General features: G+C 53.2%; 1 protein-coding gene across 1 annotated transcript in view; it reads right to left on the bottom strand.

The window, feature by feature from the left end:
• The window catches only part of LOC140411554 (uncharacterized), a 245,207-nt gene that overhangs the window by 116,313 nt on the left and 114,900 nt on the right, over positions 1-13,994 (bottom strand). Inside the window, exons 8-9 of the mRNA XM_072500635.1 lie at positions 7,527-7,841; positions 6,010-6,315 (exon numbers count right to left, since the gene is read on the bottom strand). Of these exons, the coding sequence (XP_072356736.1) occupies positions 6,010-6,315; positions 7,527-7,841 (621 nt within the window). The remainder of the gene's footprint in view (positions 1-6,009; positions 6,316-7,526; positions 7,842-13,994) is intronic.

The raw sequence follows: 13,994 nt of genomic DNA, 5'->3' as shown, positions 1-13,994 counted from the left end.
AGCAGGTAGGGCATTCCACGGCCTCACTACTCTTTGCGTAAAGAACCTACCTCTGACCTCTGTCCTATATCTATTACCCCTCAGTTTAAAGCTATGTCCCCTCGTGCCAGCCATTTCCATCCGCGGGAGAAGGCTCTCACTGTCCACCCTATCTAACCCCCTGATCATTTTGTATGCCTCTATTAAGTCTCCTCTTAACCTTCTTCTCTCCAATGAAAACAACCTCAAGTCCATCAGCCTTTCCTCATAAGATTTTCCCTCCATACCAGGCAACATCCTGGTAAATCTCCTCTGCACCCGTTCCAAAGCCTCCACGTCCTTCCTACAATGCGGTGACCAGAACTGTACGCAATACTCCAAATGCGGCCGTACCTGAGTTTTGTACAGCTGCAACATGACCTCCTGACTCCGGAACTCAATCCCTCTACCAATAAAGGCCAACACTCCATAGGCCTTCTTCACAACCCTATCAACCTGGGTGGCAACTTTCAGGGATCTATGTACATGGACACCTAGATCCCTCTGCTCATCCACACTTTCAAGAACTTTACCATTAGCCAAATATTCCGCATTCCTGTTATTCCTTCCAAAGTGAATCACCTCACACTTCTCTGCATTAAACTCCATTTGCCACCTCTCAGCCCAGCACTGCAGCTTATCTGTATCCCTCTGTAACCTGCTACATCCTTCCACACTATCGACAACACCACCGACTTTAGTATCGTCTGCAAATTTACTCACCCACCCTTCTGCGCCTTCCTCTAGGTCATTGATAAAAATGACAAACAGCAACGGCCCCAGAACAGATCCTTGTGGTACTCCACTTGTGACTGAACTCCATTCTGAACATTTCCCATCAACCACCACCCTCTGTCTTCTTTCAGCTAGCCAATTTCTGATCCACATCTCTAAATCACCCTCAATCCCCAGCCTCCGTATTTTCTGCAATAGCCTACCGTGGGGAACCTTATCAAACGCTTTGCTGAAATCCATATACACCACATCAACTGCTCTACCCTCGTCTACCTGTTCAGTCACCTTCTCAAAGAACTCGATAAGGTTTGTGAGGCATGACCTACCCTTCACAAAGCCATGCTGACTATCCCTGATCATATTATTCCTATCTAGATGATTATAAATCTTGTCTCTTACAATCGCCTCCAAGACTTTACCCACTACAGACGTGAGGCTCACCGGTCTATAGTTGCCGGGGTTGTCTCTGCTCCCCTTTTTGAACTGAATGGAACTGAAGAAAGCAATGAGGAGAGCAAAAAGTAAGGAAAATCCCAAGATATTCTATCAGGATATCAATGGGAAGCGGAGAACCAGGGAACGAGTGGGGCCCATTAGGGACCAAGGGACAATCTATGGGTGGAGCCAGAGGACATTGGTCAGGTGTTGAATGAATATTTCACATCTGTCTTCACCCAGGAGGATGAGGAGGTCAATGTGGAACTCAGGGAGAGAGATGTTAATGGGCAAATTGTCAGAATGTGGGACAAGGTATTGGACGTGTTGGCAGGCTTAAAAGTGGACAAAACTCCAGGTCCAGGTGAATTGTGTCCCACGATGCTGTGGGAGGCGAGGGAAGAGATCGCAGGGGCCCTGATCCAAATTTTTAATTCTTCTCTGACGGCAGGGGAGATGCCAGAGGACTGGAGAACAGCTAATGTGGTCCTGCTATTTAAGAAAGGTTGTAGGGATAAGACAGGGAACTACAGACCACTGAGTCTCACGTCAGTGGTGGGGAAACTACTGGAGAAGGTTCTGAAGGAGAAAATCTATCTCCACTTGGACAGGCAAGGTTTGATCAGGAATAGTCAGCATGGCTTTGTAAGAGGGAGGTCATGCCGAACAAATTTTGTTGAATGTTGTGAGCATATGACTAAGTGTGTAAAAGAGGGTAGTGCAGTTATAATAATATAATATAATAATCTTTATTGTCACCAGTAGGCTTACATTAACACTGCAATGAAGTTACTGTGAAAAGCCCCTAGTCGCCACATTCCAGCACCTGTTCGGGTACACAGAGGGAGAATTCAGAATGTCCAATTCACCCAACAGCGCGTCTTTCGGGACTTGTGGGAGGAAACCGGAGCACCCGGAGGAAACCCACGCAGACACGGGGAGGACGCGCAGACTCCGCACAGACAGTGACCCAAGCCGGAATCGAACCTGTGACCCTGGCGCTGTGAAGCAACAGTGCTAACCACTGTGCTAAAAGAAGGTAAATGTACATGGGACACAGGGGAACTTGATAAGGTGGATTCAAAGCTGGCTGAGCTGTAGGAGACAGAGGGTGATGACAGACGGCTGCGTTAGTGACTGGAAGCCAGAGTCCAGTGGTGACCACAGGGATCTGTACTGGGCCCCCTATTATTCGTCATAAATGGTTCAGGTGACTGTATGGGGGGGTCGGATCAGTAAGTTTGTGGATGACACAAAGATTGGCCAGGTGGTTAACAGTGAGGCTGAGTGTCTTGCGTTACAGGAAGATATATACCAACATTTACAAACAAAGAACAAAGAAATGTACAGCACAGGAACAGGCCCTTTGGCCCTCCAAGCCCGTGCCGACCATGCTGCCCGACTAAACTACAATCTTCTACACTTCCTGGGTCCGTATCCCTCTCTTCCCATCCTATTCATGTATTTGTCAAGGTGCCCCTTAAATGTCCCTATCGTCCCTGCTTCCACCACCTCCTCCGGTAGCGAGTTCCAGGCACCCACTACCCTCTGCGTAAAAAACTTGCCTCGTACATCTACTCTAAACCTTGCCCCTCTCACCTTAAACCTATGCCCCCTAGTAATTGACCCCTCAACCCTGGGGAAAAGCCTCTGACTATCCACTCTGTCTATGCCCCTCATAATTTTGTATACCTCTATCAGGTCTCCCCTCAACCTCCTTCGTTCCAGTGAGAACAAACCGAGTTTATTCAACTGCTCCTCATAGCTAATGCCCTCCATACCAGGCAACATTCTGGTAAATCTCATCTGCACCCTCTCTAAAGCCTCCACATCCTTCTGGTAGTGTGGCGACCAGAATTGAACACTATACTCCAAGTGTGGCCTAACTAAGGTTCTATACAGCTGCAACATGACTTGCCAATTCTTATACTCAATGCCCCGGCCAATGAAGGCAAGCATGCCGTATGCCTTCTTGACTACCTTCTCCACCTGTGTTGCCCCTTTCAGTGACCGGTTGACCTGTATTCCTCGATCTCTTTGACTTTCAATACTCTTGAGGGTTTATTTGTAGGATTCAGCTCCACAATCCCATGCTCCATTTGGATAACGCGCTGATTTTCAATTCTTCCTGATAGACTGGCCAAACTCACATTTTGCCACATTTAAATTGTGAGGAGTAGCTTGCGTTGCCAGGACATAGGAGCGGAGGGACAGGAGGCGGCCATTCAGCCCATCGAGCGTGCTCTACTATACAATACAATCATTGGCTGGTCGGGAACTTTACAGCCGCTACCCCCTTATCGCTTTGTCCATGGAATCTATAAAATCCCGACAGTGAGGAAGGCGGCCATTCAGCCCATTGAGTCTGCACCGCCCTCTCAAACTGTGCCCAAGCCCACTACCCACCCTATCCCCATAACCTTGTAACCCCACCCAACCTGTACAGCTCTGGACACTAAGGGACAATTTAGCACGAACAATACACGTCACCTGCACATCTTTGGACACGAAGGGACAATTTAACACGGCCAATCCACGTCACCTGTACATCTTTGCACACTAAGGGACAATTTAACACGGCCAATCCACCTAACCTGTACATCTTTGGACACTGAGGGACAATTTAGCACGAACAATACACGTCACCTGTACACCTTTGGACACTAAGGGACAATTTAACACGGCCAATCCACCTAACCTGTGCATCTTTGGACACTAAGGGACAATTTAACACGGCCAATCCACCTAACCTGTACATCTTTGGACACTAAGAGACAATTTAGCACGGCCAATCCACCTAACCTGTACATCTTTGGACACTAAGGGACAATTTAACATGGCCAATCCACGTCACCTGTACATCTCTGTACACTAAGGGACAATTTAACACGGCCAATCCACCTAACCTGTGCATCTTTGGACACTAAGGGACAATTTAACACGGCCAATCCACCTAACCTGTGCATCTTTGGACACTAAGGGACAATTTAACACGGCCAATCCACCTAACCTGTACATCTTTGGACACTAAGGGACAATTTAACACGGCCAATCCACCTAACCTGCACATCTTTGGACACTAAGGGACAATTTAACACGGCCAATCCACCTAACCTGTACATCTTTGGACATTAAGGGACAATTTAACACGGCCAATCCACCTAACCTGTACATCTTTGGACACTAGGGGACAATTTATCACGGCCAATCCACCTAACCTGTGCATCTTTGGACACTAAGGGACAATTTAACACGGCCAATCCACCTAACCTGCACATCTTTGGACACTAAGGGACAATTTAACACGGCCAATCCACCTAACCTGCACATCTTTGGACACTAGGGGACAATTTATCACGGCCAATCCACCTAACCTGCGCATCTTTGGACACTAAGGGACAATTTAACACGGCCAATCCACCTAACCTGTACATCTTTGGACACTAGGGGACAATTTATCACGGCCAATCCACCTAACCTGTGCATCTTTGGACACTAAGGGACAATTTAACACGGCCAATCCACCTAACCTGCACATCTTTGGACACTAAGGGACAATTTAACATGGCCAATCCACCTAACCTGCACATCTTTGGACACTAAGCGACAATTTAACACGGCCAATCCACGTCACCTGTACATCTTTGCACACTAAGGGACAATTTAACACGGCCAATCCACCTAACCTGCACATCTTTGGACACTAAGGGACAATTTAACACGGCCAATCCACCTAACCTGTACATCTTTGGACACTAAGGGACAATTTAACACGGCCAATCCACGTCACCTGTACATCTCTGTACACTAAGGGACAATTTAACACGGCCAATCCACCTAACCTGTACATCTTTGGACACTAAGGGACAATTTAACACGGCCAATCCACCTAACCTGGACATCTTTGGACTGTAAGGGACAATTTAACACGGCCAATCCACCTAACCTGCACATCTTTGGACACTAAGGGACAATTTAACACGGCCAATCCACCTAACCTGTGCATCTTTGGACACTAAGGGACAATTTAACACGGCCAATCCACCTAACCTGTACATCCCTGGACACTAAGGGACAATTTAACACGGCCAATCCACCTAACCTGTGCATCTTTGGACACTAAGGGACAATTTAACATGGCCAATCCACCTAACCTGTGCATCTTTGGACACTAAGGGACACCCTAACATGGCCAATCCACCTAACCCGCACATCTTTGGACTGTAGGAGGAAACCGGAGCACCCGGAGGAAACCCAGACAGACGCGGGGAGAACGTGCAGACTCCAGACAGACAGTCACCCGAGGCCAGAATTGAACCCCGGTCACTGGTGCTGTGAGGCAGCAGTGCTAACCACTGTGCTACCGTGCCCCTCAAAATGTTGTTGCGAATCTGTCAATCTCAGCTTTAAACAGTCAGTGACTGAGTTTCCACAGCCTCTGGAGAGAATACCAAAGATTCACAACCCTCTGTGTGAAGACATTTCTCATCTCCACCCTCAGTGGCTGCCCCCTGATTCTGGTTCGAGACTCCCCGACCGAGGGAAACATCTTACCTGCCTCAACCCTGTCTGTTTCTTTCAGTATTTTGAAGGTTTCCATAAGATCACCTCTCATTCTTTGAAGCTCGAGAATACAGGCCCAGGTTCTCTGCTCTCTCTTCAGGGGAGTTTCCCATCATCCACAGAAGAATCTGATGAATCTTCGCGGCACTATCTTTGTGGCAATAATATCCTTTCTGAGGCATGGGGCCAGGCCTGCCCCCAGTGAGACCTGAGCACGCTCCTGTAGAGCTGGAGGAAGAATCTTACTGTGATACTCACCAATGATTGACACAGTTACTTCATTGCTTGCTTTCGACTTGTACACCTTCCTGTCCTTCCTCATCTCGTAGGTGCAGGCGTAGCTCCCTCCTTCCGTTACATGAACGTTGCTGAGGGTGAACACGATGGCTTGATGAGCTGTCCCGGCCAGGACGCAGGTGGGCGATGCGCCCCTCCCCACTTTGAGCAAACAAAACTCGGTTTCAAAGTCGCGAATGGGTGAGGTGCAGGTGAGGTCCACATTCTCGCCCGGCACGAACACGCCGGAGGGCCTCGCAAGCGACATTGTGGGGTTGTTGCTGTGATCTGGGAAGGGGGTTGGAGAGGAAGGCGGAAATCAGTACAATTCGTTGAAGAGTCTCCAGGAGGCAGCACAGGGCTCAGTTTTAATCTAACTCAGCCACTCAGGAAGGGCTTGTCACCAATGTCCTGACCTGGCCCAACAGAGGGAAAAAATCCCAGGGGTTTGAAACGGTTTCTAATCCGTGAGGGGTACTTTCAAAACACTCGACCACCTCCATCGAGAAGGACAAGAGCAGCCGATACCTGGGAACCCCACAACCTGGAGGCTCCCCTCCAAGTCACTCCCCACCCTGACTGGGAAATATATCGGCCGTTCCTTCACTGTCGCCGGGGCAACATCCCGGAACTCCCTCCCTAACAGCACAGTGGGTGTACCTACACCTCAGGGACTGACTGACGATGAGCGAGAATCCTGGAATTCCCTCCCGAAGAGCAGGTTTTCCCAGGAAGGGAAGAGGTGAGTTAGCTGCTGTTCATTTTCGGACGATCATTTTGATATATTTCAGTCAGGATTGCTCGGGGGGGGGGAGGGGGGGGGGGGGGGGGAGGAGGTGAGGGGAGGGAACTTGCAGGGGGTTGCACTCCCCAAGTGTCTGCTGCTGCGTATTCTTCCAGGGGGCTGAGTTTTTGGGTTTGGAAGGTGCTGCCTGAGGAACCTCGGTGAGTTCCTGCCGTGCATCTTGTCGATGGGACACACGGCTGACACTGTGCGCGGGGGGAGGGGGGGGGGCGGGGGGGGGGGGGGGGGGGGAGTGAATGTTTGTGGAAGGGGAGCAATCAAGCGGGGCTGCTTTGTCCTGGATGGTGTTGAGCTTCTCGAGTGTTGTTGGAGCCGAGCTCATCCAGGCAAGTGGAGAGTTTCCCTCACACTCCTGACTTGTGCCTTGTGGATGGGGGACAGGCTTTGTGGGGAGTTACCTATTCTTTGTCCCGAATACATATATTCCCATTTGCCTGTCATGAGCCTTTTCCCAGATTGGGCTCCATTGAGCAATGAACCCAATATCAGACCCGACATTGATGCAATGACAGACAAACTTCGACCTCAAGGTGTCACACGCTATGAATGACAGAAACATAAAGGCCTGGTCTTGCCAATGGAGGAGTGATTATTTCTTTGCTCTCTTAATTGGATAGATTGAACTGAGATTTGGAACTCGAATCGGTGCACCAACTTCGAGAACGCAAAAGACAATCTCCCGTGCAAAATTCACCTGAGATTGTCACAGTCACAGGGTTGCTGTAGGATGAGTTGAAGGTGCGCCCTGACCTCTGGACTTGGTACAGGCATGCGTAGTCCCCGCCATCGCTCGCCGTGAGAGAAGAAATGGTGAAAACGGTGGAGGACAATGGTGACGGAGGTGTCCGGGCCCTCACTACCAGGGGCTGGGAGAGCTGGTGCAACTGGAATCTGATCGTGTCCGAGCTCACACGGTACATGGGTATCGTACAACGCAATGCCAGAGAGTCCCTGTTGAAGAATTCAGAGAGCGGAGAGTCCACGGACAAGCTGGGGTTGACTGGAACATCTGGAACAGTAGACATCATGAGGAAATTGAAGGTTGAAAGCAGCCAAAACTTTACATACAGCTCGCTAACCGCATTTAACCCTGCGGTAAGAATAATAAACCCAGAGCAGCCCTAACAGGACATTCAGCACACACAGGACACCCGACCCAAACAGGACACCCGACCCACACAGGACACCCGACCCAAACAGGACTACCGACACACACAGGACCCCCGACCCAAACAGGACTCCCGACCCAAACAGGACTCCCGACCCAAACAGGACACCCGACACACACAGGACACCCGACCCAAACAGGACACCCGACACAAACAGGACACCCGACCCAAACAGGACACCCGACCCAAACAGGACACCCGACCCAAACAGGACACCCGACCCAAACAGGACATTCAACACACACAGGACATCCGACCCAAACAGGACACCCGACCCAAACAGGACACCCGACACAAACAGGACACCCGACCCACACCCGACCCAAACAGGACTCCCGACCCAAACAGGACTCCCGACCCAAACAGGGCACCCGACCCAAACAGGACTCCCGACACAAACAGGACTCCCGACCCAAACAGGACACCCGACACACACAGGACACCCGACACACACAGGACACCCGACCCAAACAGGACTCCCGACCCAAACAGGACTACCGACCCAAACAGGACATTCAACACACACAGGACTACCGACCCAAACAGGACACCCGACACAAACAGGACATTCAACACACACAGGACACCCGACCCAAACAGGACACCTGACACAAACAGGACACCCGACACAAACAGGACTCCCGACCCAAACAGGACACCCGACACAAACAGGACACCCGACACAAACAGGACACCCGACCCAAACAGGACATTCAACACACACAGGACACCCGACCCAATCAGGACACCCGACCCAATCAGGACTCCCGACCCAAACACGACACCCGACCCAAACAGGACATTCAACACACACAGGACACCCGACCCAAACAGGACACCCGACCCACACCCGACCCAAACAGGACACCCGACCCAAACAGGACACCCGACCCACACCCGACCCAAACAGGACACCCGACCCAAACAGGACACCCGACCCAAACAGGACACCCGACCCACACCCGACCCAAACAGGACTCCCGACCCAAACAGGACTCCCGACCCAAACAGGACACCCGACCCAAACAGGACACCCGACACAAACAGGACACCCGACCCAAACAGGACACCCGACCCAAACAGGACTCCCGACCCAAACAGGGCACCCGACACAAACAGGACTCCCGACCCAAACAGGACTCCCGACACACACAGGACACCCGACACACACAGGACACCCGACCCAAACAGGACTCCCGACCCAAACAGGACTCCCGACCCAAACAGGACATTCAACACACACAGGACTACCGACCCAAACAGGACACCCGACACAAACAGGACATTCAACACACACAGGACACACGACCCAAACAGGACACCCGACCCAAACAGGACATTCAACACACACAGGACACCCGACTCAAACAGGACTCCCGACACAAACAGGTCTCCCGACCCAAACAGGACTCCCGACCCAAACAGGACATTCAACACACACAGGACTACCGACCCAAACAGGACACCCGACCCAAACAGGACATTCAACACACACAGGACACCCGACCCAATCAGGACACCCGACACAAACAGGACACCCGACCCAAACAGGACACCCGACACAAACAGGACACCCGACACAAACAGGACACCCGACCCACACCCGACCCAAACAGGACACCCGACCCAAACAGGACTCCCGACCCAAACAGGACACCCGACCCAAACAGGACCCCCGACCCACACGCGACCCACACAAGACAACCCACACAAACAGGACACCCGACACAAACAGGACACCCGACCCAAACAGGACACCCGACCCAAACAGGACACCCGACCCAAACAGGACACCCGACACAAACAGGACACCCGACCCAAACAGGACACCCGACACAAACAGGACACCCGACACAAACAGGACACCCGACCCAAACAGGACACCCGACCCAAACAGGACACCCGACCCAAACAGGACTCCCGACCCAAACAGGACACCCGACACAAACAGGACACCCGACACAAACAGGACACCCGACCCAAACAGGACTCCCGACACAAACAGGACACCCGACCCAAACAGGACTCCCGACCCAAACAGGACACCCGACCCAAACAGGACTCCCGACCCAAACAGGACACCCGACACAAACAGGACACCCGACCCAAACAGGACTCCCGACACAAACAGGACACCCGACCCAAACAGGACTCCCGACCCAAACAGGACTCCCGACCCAAACAGGACACCCGACACAAACAGGACACCCGACCCAAACAGGACACCCGACCCAAACAGGACTCCCGACACAAACAGGACACCCGACCCAAACAGGACTCCCGACCCAAACAGGACACCCGACCCAAACAGGACACCCGACACAAACAGGACACCCGACCCAAACAGGACACCCGACCCAAACAGGACTCCCGACCCAAACAGGACACCCGGCCCAAACAGGACTCCCGACACAAACAGGACATTCAACACACACAGGACACCCGACCCAAACACGAACCCCGACCCAAACAGGACACCCGACACACACAGGACACCCGACTCAAACAGGACACACAACACACACAGGACACCCGACCCAAACAGGACACACAACACACACAGGACACCCGACCCAAACACGAACCCCGACCCAAACAGGACCCCCGACCCAAACAGGACTGCCGACCCAAACAGGACACCCGACACACACAGGACCCCCGACCCAAACAGGACACACGACACAAACAGGACACCCGACACAAACAGGACACCCGACCCAAACAGGACACCCGACCCAAACAGGACACACGACCCAAACAGGACCCCCGACACAAACAGGACTCCCGACACAAACAGGACACCCGACACAAACAGGACACCCTACCCAAACAGGACTCCCGACCCAAACAGGACTCCCCACCCAAACAGGACACCCGACCCAAACAGGACTCCCGACACAAACAGGACATTCAACACACACAGGACACCCGACCCAAACACGAACCCCGACCCAAACAGGACACACAACACACACAGGACACCCGACACAAACAGGACACCCGACACACACAGGACACCCGACCCAAACAGGACACACAACACACACAGGACACCCGACCCAAACACGAACCCCGACCCAAACAGGACCCCCGACCCAAACAGGACTGCCGACCCAAACAGGACACCCGACACACACTGGACACCCGACCCAAACAATACCCCCGACACAAACAGGACACCCGACACACACAGGAAACCCGACCCAAACAGGACACACAACACAAACAGGACCCCCGACCCAAACAGGACACCCGACACACACAGGACACCCGACCCAAACAGGACCCCCGACACACACAGGAAACCCGACCCAAAAAGGACACACAACACAAACAGGAGTCCCAACCCAAACAGGACTCCCGACACAAACAGGACATTCAACACACACAGGACACCCGACCCAAACACGAACCCCGACCCAAACAGGACACCCGACCCAAACAGGACACCCGACCCAAACAGGACACCCGACCCAAACAGGACACCCGACACAAACAGGACACCCGACACAAACAGGACACCCGACCCAAACAGGACACCCGACCCAAACAGGACACCAGACCCAAACAGGACACACGACACAAACAGGACACCCGACACAAACAGGACCCCCGACACAAACAGGACACCCGACACAAACAGGACACCCGACACAAACAGGACACCCGACCCAAACAGGACCCCCGACCCAAACAGGACACCCGACCCAAACAGGACACCCGACACAAACAGGACACCCGACACAAACAGGACACCCGACACAAACAGGACACCCGACACAAACAGGACACCCGACACAAACAGGACACCCGACCCAAACAGGACACCCGACCCACACCCGACACAAACAGGACACCCGACCCAAACAGGACACCCGACCCAAACAGGACACACAACACACACAGGACACCCGACCCAAACAGGACACCCGACACAAACAGGACACCCGACACAAACAGGACACCCGACACAAACAGGACACCTGACACAAACAGGACACCCGACCCAAACAGGACACCCGACCCACACCCGACCCAAACAGGACACCCGACCCAAACAGGACACACAACACACACAGGACACCCGACCCAAACAGGACACCCGACACAAACAGGACACCCGACACAAACAGGACATCTGACACAAACAGGACACCCGACCCAAACAGGACACCCGACACAAACAGGACTCCCGACACAAACAGGACTCCCGACACAAACAGGACACCCGACACAAACAGGACACCCGACACAAACAGGACTCCCGACACAAACAGGACTCCCGACACAAACAGGACCCCCGACCCAAACAGGACACCCGACCCAAACAGGACACCCGACCCAAACAGGACCCCCGACCCAAACAGGACACCCGACACAAACAGGACATTCAACACACACAGGACACCCGACACAAACAGGACACCCGACACAATCAGGACACCCGACACAAACAGGACACCCGACCCAAACAGGACACCCGACCCAAACAGGACACCCGACCCAAACAGGACCCCCGACCCACACGCGACCCACACAAGACAACCCACACAAACAGGACACCCGACACAAACAGGACACCCGACCCAAACAGGACACCCGACACAAACAGAACACCCGACACAAACAGGACACCCGACACAAACAGGACACCCGACACAAACAGGACACCCGACACAAACAGGACACCCGACCCAAACAGGACACCCGACCCAAACAGGACACCCGACCCAAACAGGACCCCCGACCCACACGCGACCCACACAAGACAACCCACACAAACAGGACACCCGACACAAACAGGACACCCGACCCAAACAGGACACACGACACAAACAGGACACCCGACACAAACAGGACCCCCGACACAAACAGGACCCCCGACACAAACAGAACACCCGACACAAACAGGACACCCGACACAAACAGGACACCCGACACAAACAGGACACCCGACACAAACAGGACACCCGACACAAACAGGACACCCGACACAAACAGGACACCCGACCCAAACAGGACTCCCGACCCAAACAGGACTCCCGACCCAAACAGGACACCCGACCCAAACAGGACTCCCGACACAAACAGGACATTCAACACACACAGGACACCCGACCCAAACACGAACCCCGACCCAAACAGGACACCCGACACACACAGGACACCCGACTCAAACAGGACACACAACACACACAGGACACCCGACCCAAACAGGACACACAACACACACAGGACACCCGACCCAAACACGAACCCCGACCCAAACAGGACCCCCGACCCAAACAGGACTGCCGACCCAAACAGGGCACCCGACACACACAGGACCCCCGACCCAAACAGGACACCCGACACAAACAGGACACCCGACACAAACAGGACACCCGACCCAAACAGGACACCCGACCCAAACAGGACACCCGACCCAAACAGGACCCCCGACACAAACAGGACTCCCGACACAAACAGGACACCCGACACAAACAGGACACCCGACCCAAACAGGACTCCCGACCCAAACAGGACTCCCCACCCAAACAGGACACCCGACCCAAACAGGACTCCCGACACAAACAGGATATTCAACACACACAGGACACCCGACCCAAACACGAACCCCGATCCAAACAGGACACACAACACACACAGGACACCCGACTCAAACAGGACACACAACACACACAGGACACCCGACCCAAACAGGACACACAACACACACAGGACACCCGACCCAAACACGAACCCCGACCCCAACAGGACCCCCGACCCAAACAGGACTGCCGACCCAAACAGGACACCCGACACACACTGGACACCCGACCCAAACAATACCCCCGACACAAACAGGACACCCGACACACACAGGAAACCCGACCCAAACAGGACACACAACACAAACAGGACCCCCGACCCAAACAGGACACCCGACACAAACAGGACACCCGACCCAAACAGGACACCAGACACACACAGGACACCCGACCCAAACAGGA

This window comes from Scyliorhinus torazame, chromosome 4, assembly GCF_047496885.1.
Source record: "Scyliorhinus torazame isolate Kashiwa2021f chromosome 4, sScyTor2.1, whole genome shotgun sequence".
Taxonomy (NCBI): domain Eukaryota; kingdom Metazoa; phylum Chordata; class Chondrichthyes; order Carcharhiniformes; family Scyliorhinidae; genus Scyliorhinus; species Scyliorhinus torazame.
This window is presented reverse-complemented; position numbering and strand designations above follow the sequence as displayed.